The sequence below is a fragment of the Lithobates pipiens genome, unplaced genomic scaffold (genome assembly GCF_037356315.1).
Source record: "Lithobates pipiens isolate NorthernLeopardFrog02 unplaced genomic scaffold, aLitPip1_a1.2 Scaffold_1, whole genome shotgun sequence".
Lineage (NCBI taxonomy): Eukaryota > Metazoa > Chordata > Amphibia > Anura > Ranidae > Lithobates > Lithobates pipiens.
Genome location: NW_027507685.1, coordinates 233,951,597 through 233,972,055, shown reverse-complemented (window position 1 = coordinate 233,972,055; position 20,459 = coordinate 233,951,597). Strand labels below are relative to the sequence as shown.

General features: G+C 46.0%; 1 protein-coding gene and 1 pseudogene across 2 annotated transcripts in view; one reads left to right on the top strand and one right to left on the bottom strand.

Moving 5' to 3' along the window:
* Window positions 1-3,080: 3,080 nt before the first annotated feature.
* On the bottom strand, window positions 3,081-3,202 carry LOC143989585 (U2 spliceosomal RNA; annotated as a pseudogene).
* Window positions 3,203-4,892: 1,690 nt separating this feature from the next.
* The window catches only part of RXRB (retinoid X receptor beta), a 70,192-nt gene continuing 54,625 nt past the window's right edge, over window positions 4,893-20,459 (top strand). Inside the window, exon 1 of one of the 2 annotated variants that reach the window (XM_077484670.1) lies at window positions 4,893-5,218. In XM_077484670.1, the coding sequence (XP_077340796.1) occupies window positions 5,203-5,218 (16 nt within the window). In that variant the 5' untranslated portion in view covers window positions 4,893-5,202. The remainder of the gene's footprint in view (window positions 5,219-20,459) is intronic. The other variant, XM_077484671.1, reaches the window with a different exon arrangement.

Genomic DNA, 20,459 nt, shown 5'->3' with positions numbered 1-20,459 from the left:
GAATGGATATAAAACATGGAGGTAAATAGAAGCAATAAGTACTAGACTAGCCCAAATCATGTAATAACAGGCCACACTGGACTAGCTAAAAACATACATGGACATGTGGGACATAGACAACATATAACAGATTAAACAAAAGTCCGGACGCCAAGTGAATCTGTGTCAGTTGTGCACCACACTGACTGATACTATAATCGCCACCAGGAGTGGTAATGTATGGTTAATGCAATACAGCAGTATTACCCCAGCACTGTCATGTTTGAATGCCCACTATTCAAAGTCAATGCCCACAGTGGACTTATCATATCAGCATATACCCATAATCTGGTAATACACTCGTTTATATAGAAACCTGGATTTTTGATAGACATTTTTGCTTTGAGAATCTACTTGTCATGTACTGCCGTATTTCCCCTAACACAGTTAAGACTGGATTTTATGATCCCCTTCTCTCCATCCCCTTTCTCATGGCTCGAGCCCCCAGGGGGTTGGTGTCAGTTTGCTTTACTTATAGCTGTTGCTAAATACTCGGCATATCCGAATAAGCACAACTGACACCGATTCACTTGGCGTCCGGACGTTTTGTTTAATCTGTTATATGTTGTCTATGTCCCACGTGTCCGTGTATGTTTTTGGCTAGTCCAGTGTTGCCTGTCATTACATGATTTGGGCTAGTCTAGTACTTGGCACTTCTATTTACCTCCATGTTTTATATCCATTCAATAAATTACTGTTTTTGATACTTTCAAATTAGTGTTTACTGTCATTCAATAAGCCCCAACCTTTTCTTGTCACCTTGTGTTTGGGATGCATTGTATTTACAGTTCCGAGCCAAATGCGTCACAGCAAAGAGAGTATTTTATTTTTTACTGGCACGCATGCTTTTACAGGCATGAAAAAATTTCCCAGTTTTTATTGGCTGCTTGTAAAAAAACAGACAGTTGGCAACACTACCTCCAGGGGCACATAAACCATGGGCTTTTCTCAGTCCAGCCCTTGGCCTTAGCAGAGCAGCCCCATCCCTACCAGAAAGGCATTACACCAGGCCAGAATCAAACCGGGAGGAAAAAGGCCTCCCACCTTATTACATCATTACTTGACCGTGTCTTACCAGGCAACAGGAGGCACTCCATTTTGCCACCCCCCCCCCCCCCCAAAACTGAGCAGTTTTTTTTTTAAACCCACAATGGTGCACAAAAACAAAACACCTAAGTGTACAAAAAAGTGCATGAGAACAAGAAAAAGAATGCACTTAGAGCATTTGTAAAGGTTCAATTGAAAAAAAAAAAAACATGTCATACTTACCTGCTCTTCTCGGGTCCCCCGCCGGCATTCCTGGCCCCTCTGCTGAGTGCCCCCATAGCTGCTTGCTATGGGGGCACTTGATTGCTTTCGAGCTGCTTCTATGTGTCTATTAGACGCACAACATGGCTCGGCCTTGCCCCCGCTCCGTCCTCACTGGCCATGATTGAAAATGATATGATTAAAAACAGAAGAAGCCAATGGCTCCTGTTGCTGTGTCTAAGCCAATGAGGAAGCATAGACCTGGGAGAGTTTTACTCTTATGCGCATCGCTGGATCGGGCTCAGGTGAGTATTAGGGGGGCGAGGGGGAAGCTGTACACTGAATGTTTTTTTTACCTTCATGCATGGAATGCATGAGGGTAAATAACCTTCAGCCTTTGAACCACTTTAAAGAGGAAATAAAGCCTCTTAAAAAAAAAAAGACACCCTGCAAGGCAAAGGCATAATGAGCTAGTATGCATAGCATACTAGCTCATTATGAATTACTTACCTGAGATAGAAGCCCCCCCGCTGCGGTCCTCGGCCACCACCTCCATCGCCGCCATGATACCCGGAGTGACTTCTGGGTATGGCGTCTACGGGTAGTCCCTGCGCCATGCTGGTACCGCCGCTAATGGCATGATCGCCATTAGAAACGGCACGCTCAGTGCGCCTGTGCCCGATGTCTACGGCGCATGCGCCGTAGACATCAGTGCCGCTATTCTTGCAAATATCTCCTAAACCTTTTAGGTTTGGGAGATATTTCTTGCACCTACAAGTAAGCCATAATCTAGGCTTACCTGTAGGTTAAAGTGGTTGTAAGGGGTTTACAACCACTTTAAGTAGAACTCGACCCTGACCCTCATGGGGCGCAGGGCTCCAGACACGGGCAAGGCTCGACTTGATCCACCTAGGCAAAGGACCTGGCGAACTCCTCTCGTTATGGTCAGCTGAAGCCAAATGAGTATTAGGTGTACTAGATGAGGGGCTCCCTCAAATGAAGACACCCCCCTGGTTTAGGGGAGGAATGAGCTTAATGCCCACACATTCCCCTAGACTTCAGGGTAGGTCCGGGGGCCCTCACCCTCCATCCAAGTGAAAGAAACACAGACAAAACTGCAAAGTGACAAAACATGAGAGAATAAATAAATAGTACTGATGCAAGTGCACTGGCTAGGCCTTACGACCTGGTAGCAAAAGTTGCCCCAGACTTAGGCTTGATTCACACTGGTGCAACATGAAATCTGACTTGTGAGACCCCAAGTGCCATGACATGTCAAACTCAATGTTTCCCTATGAGAGCCATCTTAACTGATGCTACACAAGTCGCTTCGACTTTAGAAAAGGTTCCTGCACTACCTTGGTCTTACTTTGGTGAGGTTTCAGCCCTTGTACAGGCTCCTAAATAGCATCCAAGTCGGATCAAGAAAGTTGTACGACTTTACCGTTGTAGCAGTGTGAACCAAGCCTTAGCCAAAAGGCCTAGCCCATGGAGGTGCAGTGTAGGAAAAAAACGAGTGCTGATGTGACCTTGTGCCTTTTCACACAGTGGGTTTCCCAGGCCCATAGTGTTACTAAGAGCACCCCTGGGGTGACCAACTGCCGGGGGGCACAGACATAGTAGGTTCTCTGCCTTCCCAGCCCATGGCCAAACCAGGTAGCACTGCTCAAACAAGGAAGCGCTAGGCCCCTCCACACCAAGGGCGTACTCCTAAACCCACACCATTCGTTGTGCATGCTCATTCGGTTTCCTTCGCCTATTGGGAAGGTTCCTCTGGACCCTCATCATACCAGCAGAGGTGCTATACAGACAGCCATTCCTGGCAAATAGCCAGAATGATGGTGTAGCACCCCTACTGGACACTAAAAAGAACAGATACTACACTTGACCTTAGCCAAAAAGCCAGAACAGGAATAGAGGGGCAATCTTCCAATGGGGACACTAGTTCTATTGACAACCAGGGATTCCCTCACTTTGGAGGGGTTTCCGCTCACTTCCTGGTTTGGCTATGGAACAGGAAGTGAAATCTCCCCAATGGGATGAAGAAGGCAAAATAAAACCTGACAGACAGTGCCGGGACAAGGTCATCTACAGCCCAGAGCGAACATGTCAATTTGCGCCCCACCCAAGATGTATGATCATTAGGTGTCAGCAAAAATCCCCCCCCCCCAAAAAAAAATAATCAAACACTAATCTGCACCCTCTAAGCATAAATTCCCCCTCCTCCTGGTACAAATCCACCCCCTGCTGAAATTGCCCCTGCCAGAACAAATCTTTGTTCCCCATCCCCCCCAGTTTAAATCCTCTCTCTGCCCCCATCACAAACCCCCCATAAATAGTTTTACCCTCCTATTACAAATTCTCTGCCCTTCAAATTTCCCCCACAAGCACAAATCCTCATCCCCACACTGCAAATCCCCCCTACTAGCACAAATCCCCCCCCAATCTTAGCACAAATCCTCCCCACACTCAAAATGAAGTCCACATCCAGCACAAATCATCCCTACTAGCACAACCCTCCCCCCCAAAAAAATTCCCCTCCTAGGACAAATACCCTCCCTCCTATACCATGTTATCTTTTCTAGTACAACCCATCCCCCCAAAAAAAATCCTCCTCCTAGCACAAATACCCTTCCCCATTCCTCCTACCAACACAACCCGCCCCCCCAAATTTACCCTCCCTAGAACAATTCTTACCCCATGCCACCATCTAAATCCCCCCTTTCAACACAAATCCCCTCCCCCCAATTTCCTCATGGTGCCCCTTCCCCACCTCACATGATACCACAGTGCACAGGGCAGCTGTCCCTCCTGCCCACCCCTTGTCCCGGCCCTGCTGACAGGGGTTATAACCCTGCCTTATGCTATCCAAAATGGAAAAACAACTATCCTTAAGTGCTACTTGAAAGGTTCATTCACCAGTGGAGGGGCTGTTATGTATTTTATTACAATATGGAACGCATAAATGTTGAGGGTGCATTACCACAAATCCATTGTGTTGCATTAAAAAAATAACTTGTGTATGGCGCATTTTTTGCGCAAAACATGATCCTTAAAAAGCATGAAAACGCTAAATGAGCGCACAATGACCAAACGCGCTAACACCCGCCAGGCTGAGCTTTATCCTCTCAGAAGACATATGTGTCGCTCTTAGTCCGCACACACATCTCCCCCCAGGCATTGGGCTGTGTGTACTTGTACCCAGATGACCTCTGCACACACAATGGGGGGGGGGGGGGTTGTGTCAGCTGACATAGGCCGGGTTCCTCTCATGTACACAGCCCCCTCCCCTCACATAATGCCATTCCAGCTTTATTAGGTCTGAATTTCACCGTCACATTCGTTTTATGTTTTTCATCACAAAAAAGATAAACACAAATCTCGCCATATAAGGAAACCGGAAGCGCCGCCATCTTGCTGCTCCCAGACGCTCCCTCAGCCTGCCTTGTGACTGACGCACCGCCATCTTGCCACACCCTCTCTCCTGGGGTCACGTCAGGTCATTATCCAAACAGGCTTTCCATCTTACTACACCCGCCCTGCCGCCCCCTCTGACTGTTTCCCCGGCACCCTCCTCCTCTCATTCGGCCTTCCCAGCCGCCGGTTCGCCGTCCCCGGTCTCTCCGTCCGCTCTGTAGCTGGAGGCAACGCCCCCCTCCTCCTCCTGGGAGGCTGAGCCCCGTCTGGGGGTGTAGCAAGATGGCTGCTCTTCCGCTTCCGAAGTAATCTGGGGCCGAGGGGGGCGGTGGGAGAGTTGGTGGTTGCGGGCTGGCCGCGGGAGATCCCCCGGAGAAGGGAGTCGTCGGTGTCTACACACTGTGAGGCCTGGCTGGGCAATGGCCTGACCCCTGGAGGGGAGCGGGGAGACCGGGACTCTGGACGGTGCGGCTGGAGGGACAGACGGGCCTGGCCGGGATGGGAGACAGCCGGGGTGAGTGTGAGCTTTGTTGTCACCGGGACTACAACACCCAGCATGGCGCCTCGTTGTCCTGTGCATGGTGGAGCCCCCTAGAGGTGGAAATATGGGGGTACACGCTGCCTATAGGGGGCTACATGAGGGGCAAAGAGTGCCTGTAGGTGGATATCTGGGGGGTATTTGGTGCCTATAGATGGATTTGGGGGGTACATGGTACCTATAGATGGATATATGTGGGTAAGAAGTTCCCAGAGGTGGTATTTGGGGGCACATGGTGCCTATAGAAGGATAGGTGGGGGGTACATGGTGCCTATAGATCTCCATGTGTATATATAGTATCTCACAAAAGTGAGTACACCCCTCAAATTTATGTAAATATTTTATTCTGTCTTTTCATGTGACAACACTGAAGAAATGACACTTTGCTACAATGTAAAGTAGTGAGTGTACAGCTTGTATAACAGTGTACATTTCCTGTCCCCTCAAAATACCTCAACACACAGCCATTAATGTCTAAACCGCTGGCAACAAACGTGAGGACACCCCTAAGTGAAAATGTCCAAATTGGGCTCAATTAGCGATTTTCCCTCCCCGGTGTCATGTGACTCGTTAGTGTTGCAAGGTCTCAGGTGTGAATGGGGAGCAGGTGTGATAAATCTGGTGTTATCGCTCTCACTCTCTCATACTGGTCACTGGAGGTTCAACATTGCACCTTATGGCAAAGATCTCTGAGGATCTGAAAAAAAGAATTGTTGCTCTACATAAAGATGGCCTAGGCTATAAGAAGATTGCCAAGACCCTGAAACTGAGCTGCACGGTATAACAGGACAGGTTCCACTCAGAACAGGCCTCAACATGGTTGGCCAAAGAAGTTGAGTGCACATGCTCAGAGTCATATCCAGAGATTGTCTTTGGGAAATAGACGTATGAGTGCTGCCAGCATTGCTGCAGAGCTTGGGGGGGGGTCAGCTTGTCAGTGCTCAGACCATACGCCGCACACTGCATTACATTGGTCTGCATGGTTGTCCTCCCAGAAGGAAGCCTCTTTTAAAGATGATGCACAAGAAAGCCCGCAAACAGTTTGCTGAAGACGAGCAGACTAAGGACATGATTACTGGAACCTGTCCTGTGGTCTGATGAGACCAAGATAAATGTATTTGGTTCAGATGGTGTCAAGCGTGTGTGGCAGCAACCAGGTGAGGAGTACAAAGACAAATGTGTCTTGCCTACAGTCAAGCATGGTGGTGGGAGTGTCATGGTCTGGGGCTGCCTGAGTACTGTCGGGACAGGGGAGCTACAGTTCATTGAGGGAACCATGAATACCAACATGTACTGTGACATACTGAAGCAGAACATGATCCCCTCCCTTCAGAGACTGGGCCGCAGAACAGTATTCCAACATAACGACCCCCAAACACACCTCCAAGATGACCACTGCCTTGCTAAAGAAGCTGAGGGTAAAGGTGATGGACTGGCCAAGCATGTCTCCAGACCTAAACCCTATTGAGTATCTGTGGGACATCCTCAAACCAAAGGTGGAGGAGCACAAGGTCTCCAACATCCACCAGCTCTGTGATGTCGTCATGGAGGAGTGGAAGAGGACTGCAGTGGCAACCTGTGAAGCTCTGGTGATCTCCATGCCCAAGAGGGTTAAGGCAGTGCTGGAAAATAATGGTGGCCACACAAAATATTGACACTTTGTGCCAAATTTGGACATTTTCACTTAGGGGTGTACTCACTTTTATTGCCAGCGGTTTAGACATTAATGGCTGTGTGTTGAGGTATTTTGAGGGGACGGCAAATTTACACTGTTATACAAGCTGTACACTCACTACTTTACATTGTAGCAAAGTGTCATTTCTTCAGTGTTGTCACATTAAAAAATCTTTTTTTTTTACAGAAATGTGAGGGGGTGTACTCACTTTTGTGAGATAGAATAGTTATTATATTAAATCCTCCCCTGTGATTAATCGCTATAAAACAATGTATCAAAAGAAATGTGAATGTACGTATATCCCACACTAACATTTATTTATGTATAGTTGTTCATGACTTCTATCATCACCGGGTGATCCTGAGGGCTTAGCACTTCTACCAACAAATATATGGGGGTGCGTGGTGCCTACAGTTAGATATATGGGGTATACAGTGCCTATACAGGGGGTGCCTCTAGACAATATATGGGGGGTACACGGTGCCTATAGATCTGTCTATAGTTTTGATAACATCTTCTATCATCACTGGGTGATTCCGGGGGCTCTGCTCCTCTACCAACCAATCCGTGCCGATAGAAATGTTTACGTACTCTGCTAGTTTTGGTGTATTTCCTAAGGGATTGCGCATTAATGGCATTTGTAATCCACTCAGGTAAACTTTCCTGAGGTCAGCAATGGTAGTGGCTGCCATTGCTGACCCCCTTCTGAAAGTGACTAATGTGCTGAGCCTTTGGATTTGATTTTGATCTTAAAGCAGTCAGTAATACTTGCCTCCTTTCCAACGTCCAGAAGGGTCCTTCTGCCAGGTTCTGGGTCTTTGTGTTTTGATCGGTTGGTGCGGGATGATACAACTTTTGCGCATGCTTAGGAGTTAAGGCAGCTGATTGGGCAGTGGGCACTGATTTGGCGGCAGTGACAGCTTCCTTCTGGGTTCAGTCCGAGCCAAAGTACGGACCAGGCCTGTGCTTGGCCTTACAAGTAGGAGTTCCTTACTTGTTTTGCTTATTGAAATCAGATTGTCAGCCTGGCGGGCCGATAACTAGTACTAGCAGAATAAGGCTTCATGCACATGAGCCACAAAATTCCCGCATACAGATCTGTTTGGAGCTCATTTTTTAACGTCTCTGGAAGCATGTAAGGCTTTTCTGTGCAGCTTTATGTTCTCAGCTATTGCATTCATTCTAACTGCGTTTACCAAAACTTAAGAGCTCATTAGCTTAAGCTCATTTAGACGGGGGGGGGGGGGGGTTTAGCTTAAGCTCATTTAGACCGGGGGGGGGGGGGGGTTTAGCTTAAGCTCATTTAGACCGGGGGGGGGGGGTTTAGCTTAAGCTCATTTAGACCGGGGGGGGGGGGGGGTTTAGCTTAAGCTCATTTAGACCGGGGGGGGGGGGGTTTAGCTTAAGCTCATTTAGACCGGGGGGGGGGTTTAGCTTAAGCTCATTTAGACCGGGGGGGGGGGGTTTAGCTTAAGCTCATTTAGACCGGGGGGGGGGGGTTTAGCTTAAGCTCATTTGGACCGTGGGGGGGTGGGTGGGTTAGCTTAAGCTCATTTGGACCGTGGGGGGGTGGGTGGGTTAGCTTAAGCTCATTTGGACCGGGGGGGGGGGTGCGTTAGCTTAAGCTCATTTGGACCGTGGGGGGGGGGTGCGTTAGCTTAAGCTCATTTGGACCGTGGGGGGGGGGGGTGCGTTAGCTTAAGCTCATTTGGACCGTGGGGTGGGTGGGTGCGTTAGCTTAAGCTCATTTGGACCGTGGGGTGGGTGGGTGCGTTAGCTTAAGCTCATTTGGACCGTGGGGTGGGTGGGTGCGTTAGCTTAAGCTCATTTGGACCGTGGGGTGGGTGGGTTAGCTTAAGCTCATTTGGACCGGGGGGTGGGCGGGTGGGTTTGCTTAAGCTCATTTGGACCGGGGGGGTGGTGGATATAGCTTAAGCTCATTTGGACCATGGGGGGGGGGGTGGGTATAGCTTAAGCTCATTTGGACCGGGGGGGGGGGGGGTTGGTATAGTGTGAGAGGAGGCAGGAGGCTCATTCATACTCTATCCATTCTGATCAATGTTTATCCATGCTCCATCCGTGCTCATCAATGCCCACCCACGGCTCATTCATACTCATCCATGCCACATCAATTATCATCCATGGCGCATCCTTGCCACTACAGTGCCCATCAGTGAGTCACAAAAGTGTAATAGGTAGTCAAATTAGATTTGAAATGTCCCTGATGATGCTCCCTGCATGTTGGACCTCTGTATGTGGCCAGGCTGTGGAAAAGTATCACACGTGGTATCACCGTACTCAGGAGTAGCAGAATATATATTGGGGTGTAATTTTTGATATGTACATGCTATGTGTTAGAAATATCTTACAAATGGACTACTTTCTGTTAAAAAAAAAAAAAAAAAAAAAAAGTTTCATTTTCTTTCCACATTATCCAAAAACTTGTGGGAAAAAATGACATGTTCAAAAGACTCATTATGCCTTATAGAATATATGTTGGGGTGTTTACTTTCCAAAATGGGCTAAGTTAAGTAAGGTAGTCAAAAAATGTAATGTGTAATTTTATGTCCCTAGAACGCCTGACTTTGCTCAATGCATGTTGGGCCTCTGTATGTGGCCATGCTGTGTAAAAGTCTCGCACATGGTATCGCCATACTGAGGAGGAATAGTAGAATGTGTTTTGGGGTGTAATTTGTGGTATGCATATGCCTTGTGAGAGAAATAACCTGTTAATATCACAATTCTGTGGGAAAAAAACAAAGAAAAGAAAATCTTCATGTTGCAAAGAATTGTGGGAAAAAATTACAACTCCAAAAAAACTCACCATGCCTCTTACTAAATACATTGGATTGTCTACTTTCCAAAAAGGGGTCATTTGGGGTTATTTGTACTTTCCTGGCTTGTTTGTGTGTCAATAAATGAGAGGCCACCAGTAAATCAGATGTGATCAATTTTCAGAGATTGGCATCATAGCTTGTAGACTCTATAGCTTTCACAAAGACCAAGTAATATGCACTGGTTTTGGTTATTCTTACCAAAGATGTGTGGCGGTATAAATTTTGGCAAAAATTTATGAAGAAAAATGACTTAATTTGCTACTTTTTAAAACCGAAACAAAGAAAAATGCTTTTATTTACACATTTTTCGGGCTTTTTTAATTTATATCGCAAAAAAAAAAAAAAAAAAAAAGCAGTGGTGATCAAATACCATCAAAAGAAAGCTCTTTGTGGGGAAAAAAGTACAAAAAAAGTTTTATATGGGTAGCATGATGCCTGACTGAGTATTTGTCATTCAAAATGGGAGAGCACTGAAAGCTGAAAATTGGTCTGGTTAGGAAGGGGGTTTAAGTGCCCGGTGGGCAAGATGGTGCAATGGCAGCCTCTAGGGCGGCTCCACACTTCCATGTTTTACTGCGAAGTGTCTATTCTGGCCGATGGCACCTTGCATTGTAAAACCACTTGACCTGTGGAAAGGTTTACCCCCCCCCCCCCTTTCATGGCCGGGCCATTTTTTTTGCAGCACTGCGTTACTTTAACTGACGATTGCACGATCGTGCAACACGCTACCTAAATAAAATGGATGTAATTTTTTTTTCCTCACAATTAGAGCTTTCTTTTGGTGGTATTTGATCACCTCTGCGGTTTTTATTTTTTGCGCTATAAACCTAAAATGACTGACATTAAAAAAAAAAAAAAAAAAATTATATACACACACACATATATAATTTTTAAAGCGGAGTTCCACCCGCTGCTGACTTTTTTAATAAACTGACACTCACCTGCCCCACAGTCCAGTGCTGCGGCTCGCTCCTCTCCCCGGTTCTATCTTAGTAACTGTGGGCACCCGGCTGTGACAGCTTATGGCTACATGGCGCATGCGCGAGTCGCGCTGCACTCTGCTATTGGCCAGCCAATCTTCTGGGACCTGTTGTGTCCCAGAAGATCGCTGGCAGGGGGCGAGAGGAGTCGTCACGTAGGCTGCCAAAAAGAGGAAGTGGGACAGGAAGTCCCACTAAAAATAAGGTAAACACACCCCCCCCCCCCCAAAAAAAAAATGACATGCCGGATGTGGTATGTCAGGGGGCGAGGAGTGCTTAAAGCGAAAGTTCCACTTTTGGGTTTAGCTCCGCTTTAATTTCTGCTATTAAAGCGGGAGTCCGCCGTTTATTTTTATTTTTTTTTTTAAAGCCAGCAGCTACAAATACTGCAGCTGCTGACTTTTAAAATAGTGACACTTACCTGTCCAGCGCGCCCGCGATGTCGGCACCCGAAGCCGATCTCTCGATCGTCTCTCCGGTGCTGCCGCCGCCATCTTGGGTATGTGAATCAGGAAGTGGAGCCTTTCGGCTTCATTTCCCAGTTCCCTACTGCGCATGCGCGAGTCGCGCTGCGCAATAAGGATGGTCCCCGCTGTCTCTGGGATCCGTGTGTTTCCCAGCAGACAGCGGGGGACTTTCGGAAAGGGGTGTAGATTCTGCGGAAAGGGGCGTACCTTCTGCAGAATCTACGCCGGAAGTGGGTGCAGATACCTGTACTGTACAGGTACCTGCACCCCCCTCCCCCCTGAAAGGTGCCAATTGTGGCGCCGGAGGGGGGGGAGGATTCCAATGAGCGGAAGGTCTAGGGTGGACTTCCGCTTTAAACATAACCAATAAAAAAAATAAAAATAAAAAAAAATCTTCATAAATTTAGGCCAACATGTATTCTGCTACATGTTTTTGTTTAAAAAAAAAAAAAAAATCCCAATAAGCGTATACTGATTGGTTTACGCAAACATAGCATCTACAAACTATGGAATATATTTATGGAATTTGTATTTTTTTTTTTTTTACTAGTAATGGGGACGATTAACTTATAGCGGGACTTCGATATCGCAGCAGATATCAGACACTGACACTTTTTGGGAACTATTACAGTGATCAGTGCTACAAATATACACTGTCACTGTACTAATGACACTGGCTGGGAAGGAGTTAATCAGGGGCCATTAAAGGGTGCTTAGCCAGTGTTTTTGTCTAAAACTCTGCTGCTTTCATTAGGGAAAGAGATGGAATTTATTCCCTGCTTTGCAGGAACACAGAATCCATTCCTTCCTCCCGGTCAGAATGACGATCTGCCTTGTTTACATAGGCAGATCCCTGTTCTGTGTGTATTACTGATTATATGCGGGTGCCGTAGGAAATCGAGTGGCCAGCACCCGCAGATCGGCTTCTGCTGTGAATATTCACTGCACATGTGGCCCGACGGTGTGGCGCATGTACCCACTGCGGGCAGAAGTGCGGAATTGCGTATGTCATTCTGCACAGGAGAGCCACCCTGTAGCAATAAAAATGCTATGGGGCAGACGGGAAGTGGTTAAAGCACAGAGCTTTGTTTACTATCTATTTTTTATTTTTTTTTATTTATTTTTTATATAAAGTGTTCAACAAACCATTTTGGAACAGCAGTAATGTCTCAAACATAATAAAAAAATATAGTTGGAAAAGAGGGCATAAAGCACATGTGCAAAAATCACAGTATGCAAAAGTTCATAATGGAAAATGACTACATAATGGCGATTAAAAAAAAAAAAGTGTTTTACTTTGTAGAAGTCCAAGCAGTGCAAGTAGAAATTCTAGGGACGGGAAGAGTACCAACTGAGAGCAACGCGAGGCATGGAAATGAGGGCACCTCCATGGATTAGTAATGAGACACGTCCCCTTACTACATTACTTCCTGGTATCCGCCACCTCCTGGGCGCAGCCAGATGCCCATCTTTTAGTGAATAAGAAGAGCAAGGAGGAATCAAAATTTTTTTTTTATTATTATTTCATAGAAAATAAATGCCACATCGTGCCATTCCAATGCTCAGCTGCAGAGAAACGGAACTGCTCCCATTGGATCTGTAAAGAGCAACTCCATCCTCTAAAAAAAAAAAAAGCATGGGATGAAAAAAGGGGGACGGAACTATTCATACTCCCCTAGATGACAAACATCAATCTGAAGCTCTGCCCCTCCATTTTGCAGAGGGAGTCTGGCGATTGTTTTTTTTTTTTTTTTCAGCAGCTACAAATACTGCAGCTGCTGACTTTTAATAAATGGGCACTTACCTTTCCTGGAGTCCAGCGATGTCGGAAGCTGAGGCCAAGCAATCGCTTGACTGTCGCCTGCTGCCGCCGCCATCCTTGGTGAGGGAATCAGGAAGTGAAGCGTTGCGGCTTCACTTCCCGGTTTCCTACTGCGCATGCGCGTTCCATGCAGCACAATGGGGATGGTCCACGCTGTCTCTGGTGACCCGTGTGTGTCCCAGCAGACAGCGCGCCAGTACAGGAAGAGGCATAGACTCCCGTGGGAGTCTAAGCCCAGAAGTGGGTGCAAATACCTGTCTTAGACAGGTCTCTGCACCCCCCTCCCCCCTGAAAGGTGCCAAATGTGACACCGGAGGGGGAGAGGGTTCCCGAAAAGCGGAGGTTCAACTTTTGTGTGAACCTCCGCTTTAGGTCAGCAGCTACAAACACTGTGGCGGCTGACCTTTAATAAAAGGACACTTACCTGTCCATGAATACAACGGTGTCTTCACCTGAGCCAGTTTTCCAATCTATTGGGTGCTGCCGCCATCTCCACTAAGGGAAGCTGGCAGCCTTGCGGCTTCACAGCCGGTTCCCTACTGCCCCTGCACTTTGTGAATGGCCTGGGGACGGAGGAGGGAGGTCGAACTTCCTCCTGCAGACTTTGCCACGATGAGATTAGCTGGAAATGACAATGGGTACCTGTCAAAACCAGGTACCCACCCCTCCCCCAAAATGTGGCAGTGGAGGGGGGGGGCAAACGAGCAGAGCGTCCTTTTTTGGGTGAAGCTCTGATTTAAAAATAAAAACTTGCCAGAGCGAGAATTCAGCCGGGCCAGTTCTTTGCCGTCTGATGCCCAGCACCACCATCTTGGCTGTGAGAGACAGCACTGACCTCCTGCTGTTTCACAGCCACCTCCCCACTGTATGAGGTGTGTTATTTTTTTTATTTTTTTGTTTTTTTGCAGCAATGTATTGTGGTGTGTGTGATGCGTTCAGTGCAGAAAAACTACAACATGTTTGGACTTTTTGTACTGCACCTTACTAGTGTGAACTGTGCCATTGGAACCAATATAACCTACACACATTTTTGATGCAGAAAAAAAATGCACTGGACTGCATCTGATGTGCACCGGCCCTTAATACCCTGTTATATCTGTCCAATAAGTTCAAAAGAATACTTGTTGATCCTGTCGGAAATCCTGTCAGCTGATAACTTCCTGTGCTCGTGTACAGCGTCAACGTTCTCTATTGAGGGACAGTGCCTTGAAAAAGTATTCATACCCCTTAAAATGTTCCGCATTTTGTCATGTTAAAGCCAAAAACGTAAATGTATTTTATTGGGATTTTATATGATACACCAACACAAAGTGTCACATGATTGGAAAGTGGAAGGAAAATGATAAATGGTTTTCAAATTTTTTTTTCACAAATATGTGAAGTGTGGCGTGCATTTGTATTCAGCCCCCTTTACTCTGATACCCCTAACTAAAATCTAGTGGAACCAATTGCCTTCAAAAGTAATCTAATTAGTAAATGGAGTGTAATTTAATCTCAGTATAAATACAGCTGTTCTGTGAAGCCCTCAGGTATGTTAGAGAACCTTAGTGAACAAGCAGCATGAAGGCCAAGGAACACACCAGACAGGTCAGGGATAAAGTGGTGGAGAAGTTTAAAGCAGGGTTAGGTTATAAAAAAAAAAATATTGCAAGCTTTGAACATCTCAGAGTACTGTTCAATCCATCATCTGAAAATGGAAAGAGTCTGGGGCAACTGCAACCCTACCAAGACCCACTGTGAAACATAGTGGTGGTAGCATGTTGTGGGGATGCTTTTCTTAAGCAGGGACAGGGAAGCTGGTCAGTTAATTGCCCAGTATTTGGTTCCATTCATCTTCCACTCTTATAAAAAAAAACTCGTTGGCATCTGCAAAAGACTTGAGACTGGGGGGGGAGTTCACCTTCCAGGAGGACAACCACCCTAAACATACATATAAACAAATGTTTTGCGAGCTACCACTAAAATATTAATATTCAAAGTGCTGTACTCAATATTCAGCTGCTGGCACTGATTGCGTCCCGTATGTTTAATCAAAATTATAAATAGTGGCGTGCTATACTTATAGTGACAAAATTATATAACTAACAAAATTAATACCAAAATAAACAGATATGATAAAGTGTTCTACGCAGGCAACACTCAATGATTAATAAGTGAAACCAGAATCCATATTTAATCTTTATAGTCCATATGAATAAATCAAAAAAGTCCAAGTCTTGTAATGGCGCTCCAAAAATATCCTACGTGACACCAAACTTGTGCCCCCCCCCCCCCCCCCCAGGGCGTGTGGCCACACAACTAAGTTAGGTCTAATCTCACAAACGAACCACCTCTGGCTTCTGTGAGGATAGAACTGTGGGATGCTGAGCTTTCACGTAGCGTTATTTCCACAAATATAAAAGCTGAGGTCTAAATAGTGGTTTTAAAAACGTATTACACTGAGATCGCATGTCCCTTCACTGTACAAACAGACCAGCTGCCTCCTACAACGCCCTGTCCCCTCCCCAACGCGTGTCGACACAGGGATATGACGTGTCTTCCTCAGGGGAACGCTGACATTAAGTGACACTTTTACTAGTACTAAAAAAAAAAATATGCACGGTCACTGTATAAATGACCCTGGCAGGGAAGAAGTTGACATTGGGGCGATCAAAAAGGGTTAAGTGTGTTCCTAGGGAATTCTTACTGACTGATTATAGCAGGAACACAAGATCTCGCTCTTTCTCTTTGACAGAATGGTGGTAGGTCTGCCTTGTTGACATAGGCAGACCGCCGTTCTGCCTCTCCTGCCGCAGTATATGTACATGGAGCGGTCCTTCAATGGTTAAAGATGGTGGTCGGCTCTCTTGCAATGGCAATTGGAGAGGCTCACCAGCTGCTCGATTTGCTGTTACAAGTAGTGGGAGGAGACCCGAGTGACCAGCTGAGGTGTCTGCAGGCTGGCTGGACAGCTAGATAAAGCCGGGATTTGCTGTTCCTAAAAGGAAACCGGAAGCAATGAAATTACATCACTTCCGGTTTACTTGGAAACCATCTGCACCATTTTTTAAAAATAGAAAGCATTCCGATCTTGGGTTTGTGAATGCTTTAAATGCAGAGGAGGGATTTGGGGATTTTTATAGACCTGAGATCTCTCCATAAAGTGTACCTGTCACTGCGTATTGCTGTCACAAACATTCTTTGTGACAGCAATAAAGGTGATTAGTAATTTTTATTTTTTTTAAAGCAACAGTGTAAAAATAAAGTATAAATAAGAGAAAAATAAACAATCTAAGTGCCCCGTCCTCCCACGCTTGCGTGCAAAGGCAAACACGCACTTTGGTCCCGCATACACGCTAACAGCGATCGTTCCACACATAGAAGGTATTGCCGCGAACGTCAGATCATGGGCAGAAACAACTAATCGATTATGAAATTAATCGATTACTATTTTCATAATTGATTAATCAGCCAGTAACGTAATGGGGTTAAAAAAACTAAAATGAGCCTTTTATAGTACAAATAGAGCAAATAATCGCTACTGTAAATATTTTCACAGTTCTACAGTAAAAAAATGAACCCCTTCCAGTAGTGATTATCTGCTTTTTTGTACTATAAAGGGCTAATTTTAGTTTTTTTTTAACCCCATTATGTTACTAAATGTCTTAGACCTGGTTCACATCTATGAGTTTTTTGGTGCTTTTTGCATAGATGCAGTACAGTTCATTTCCATGGTTTCCTATGGGACACGTTCACATCTGAAAGGGTTGTGACTTTTAACTGAAAATTGGTGCTTTATTGGTTCAATATACTTCAATGGAGAAGCTGCAGAAAAGCATGGAATGTGTTTTTGCAGCAATTTGTGTTTTTTAATCTGCCCCAAAAAAATGAAAATTGCAGTAAAATCACTTGCGCAAAAATCAAAACGCACAGCCAAAAGCAAACTGCAGAAATGGATCGAAAGCAAACTGCATAGGTGTGTACCGAGCCTTATGCTGACCACACCGATCAATTTTCAGATGAGAATATTCAGACGAAAAATATTTGAAATTTTCACTTGTTTTTAACATTCTGTTTTTAAAATGAATGTTATTTCTGAACGAAAACCACAAACACTGTCTGAAAATTCCTTTGACTAACAAGTTTTCTATTTCCAAATTTCCCCGTCAATGTGGTTGAAAATGAACGTCCTATGACCCCCCCCCCCCTTTTTTTTTTTTTTTTTTCTTTTTTTTTTCTTTTTTTTTTCTTTAAGGTTAATAATCGAAACAATAATCAGCCAACTAATCGATTATGAAAATAATCGTTAGTGGCAGCTCTAATTCCACCAAAAGAAATCTTTCTGGGTCCAAAAATAATGGGTACAGTGCTGCATGCCCACGCAATTGTCATTCAAAGTGTGACTGCGCTGAAATTTTGGCTTGGGTATGTAAGGGGTGAAGGTGCCCGATAGGCAAGTGGTTAATGCCTGTATATGTCTGTGCGCATGACATCCTAAAAATACCACCACAGTAAACATTGGTCAAACGTTTATATTGCCCATGGATGCCAAACTTTGTAATTGTCAGATTGGAATTGCAGATTAAGATTTCTGGTTGGGCAGAGTTATGGATGGCCGCTTTTTGATGTGAGCAATTATAATTGGGGCATTCAGCCGCCTGCGTCGTATTCCGTATAACTTTGGGGACAATCGGGGAAGTGCTGGCATGAATGCAGCATACAGGAGAGATCAGGGAGCCGTACATGTGACAGATTCCACAAGCCAGGTAACCATTGTGCCTCCGGAAACGATGCCTCGTGCCTAATAATGGGGTTGGCATGGAAAATGTCAAATCTGAACATTAGGTGCTTGTGTACTTTGATCTGCTCTGTAATGAGCCATTAGGTAGCCAGGCAACATGTCTCCATAGAGGAGAACCGAGGACATGCAGGAGAAAAAAAATGAAAAGAAATGTTCTTGTTGACATTATTGTACATATAGAAGATTACAGGGGCTGCGGGGGAAGTACAGATTCATAGATGGATCCCCTGCCGAGCTGGATCTGAATGGAAACGGATTAATCCCGGTGGGTGACTGAATGTAAAGTGATGTGCGTCCATTTAAATCCGTTCCATTCGGGTCTGCAAAATCGGACCTTGTCACACAGTTTCTACGCTTGGTCTGATGAACCTGAGCGGACCCTGATCGCCACAAATAGGGATAAATTGCACTCACAAATTTCAGTAATCACAATGGATTGCTTTTTATCAACCAGGGTGCCATCTGAGGTCATCAGGGGTGTGCGGTGTCCTGGTTGAGAGGGGCTGTGGATCAGAACTCCTGCTGTGTCTCAGCTCTGTATAAATACATCACTGAGACCAGCAGAACTCTGAACTGTACATTGACACAGCGGGGGCTCCATCTGGGGAGCTGTGATAGGAGGAGGAGTGGAGGGGGGGTCCTGAGTCCTGACCCCTGACCTGTGCAACTTCCCACTATAATTCAGTCCACCTGGCAGTGTGGGTGCCGGTAAAGTGCAGCATTTTTTTAAAAGGATGTGTACGTTATTTTAATCTTCACCCCTTAAAGTGATACTAAAGTGTTTTTTTTTATTTATTTATTTATTTATTTTTTCAAATTGGGGACTTTTACCTACAGGAAAGCCTATAAGGCTTACCTGTAGGTAAAAAAAAACGAAACCTGTACGATTTAGGAGATATTCCCCTCGCAATACGCCGCTGACTGCGCACAGGGGATTTCTGGCTGGAAGCCCGGCATACGCCGGTGTCCTATCATATAAGGTCCCCCATCCGATAGTGTCCGCTGTGTACTGCGCATGCGCAGTACACAACACACACAGATTCCGAAAACAGCCGAGGATGAGCGGCGCCTGTGCCGTGAGTCCAGGTTCTATCCCCGCCATCCAAGTGGACATAGAGTAGGAATATAAAAGAGACGAGCGCAACGAGGCTGAGCTTGAAGCGTGGCGAGCGAAGCTCTCCCGCGAGGGGCCCTCTAATTTTCCCAACCCTATGTCCGCTTGGATGGTGGGGCTACCACCTCCACTCACGGCGCAGGCGCCATTCATCTTCTGAGATTTTCCGAAGCTTCTTCTGCGCAGTACGAGGCGGACACTATCTGCCAGAACACCGGACCCTCCCGGAGAATAATCTCCCCCGCGCATGCGTGGGAGTAACGATATCGCGACTCTGGCCACTCACAGCGCCGGAGCCGCTATACCTGGAAGAAACGCAGAGGGAACATGTCAGCTCCCTTGGCGTGGATCAGGACATATGTTGGGGCCTCGTTCTAAGCTAAGTATTTCATACTAGCTCATTATGCCTCTTGCTTTGCAGGTGAGGAAAAAAAAAAAATCAGCGGGTATACAACCGCTTTAAAAATAACAAAAAAAAAATTTGGGGATTGGTACTTTAAAGAGGAAGTAAACCCTAATGGGTTTACTTCCTCTTTGTCTCCCTGCAAAGGTAAAGCATAATGGACTACTATGCATCACATAGTAGCCCATTATGTGTCACTTACCTGACACAGGAGCCAGCGATGTCACCGCTGTCCCCTGTAGCATGGAGTGTCCATCTTCTGGCTATCGCTGCTCCGGCCACTCGCAGTACCGGAGCAGCGATGACGTCACTTCCGTGCATGCGCACGGGAGCCGCCACTAACGGCATATCACGGCTAGCAGCGGCATGCTCAGTGCGCCTGCGCGCCGATACCATAGACAGTGGTGCCTGTCTTTTTGCAAATATCTCCTAAACTGTGTAGGTTTAGGCGATATTTCTTGAACCTACAGGTAAGCCTTAAGCCTTAATCTAGGCTTACCTGTAGGTTAGAGTGGTCTGTAAGGGTTTACAACCACTTTAAATGAAACGCAACTGAAGGTTTGCGCCTCCATCCCTATCTGAATGGAGAAAAAAAGGGGGAAGGATGGGACTTGAGCATGGGACCACAGCAACTAAATTGTGTGCTGTGGAGCCATACAAATCCACATACGTGTTTAGTAAACCTCTGTATATTTTTTATTAGTAAACCAAATATGGCATAAGTAGAACAATATAACATGCATAAAAACATATAAACTGTCACTATACATAGTATGAATTGTAACCAACTTGAAAAATAACAAACATGTTATACTTGCCTGCTCTGTGTAATGGTTTTGCACAGAGCAGCCCCGATCCTCCTTTTCTTCGGTCCCTCTTCGGCACTCCTGGCCCCTCCCTCCTACCCCTACAGCAGGTAGTTTGCTATGAGGGCACCCGAGCGGAGCTGCTGCTCTGTGTGTCCATTTAGACAAGGAGCTGTGGTTCGACCCCCCCCACACCCCTCTCTCCTGATTGGCTCCCACTGCCGTCAAAGTTGGCCAATGGCGTCACTGCTGTGTCTCGGCTAATCAGGAGGGAGAGTCCCAGACGGCTGAGGCACTTGTTCCAACATGACTGCACACTAGTGCACAAAGCAA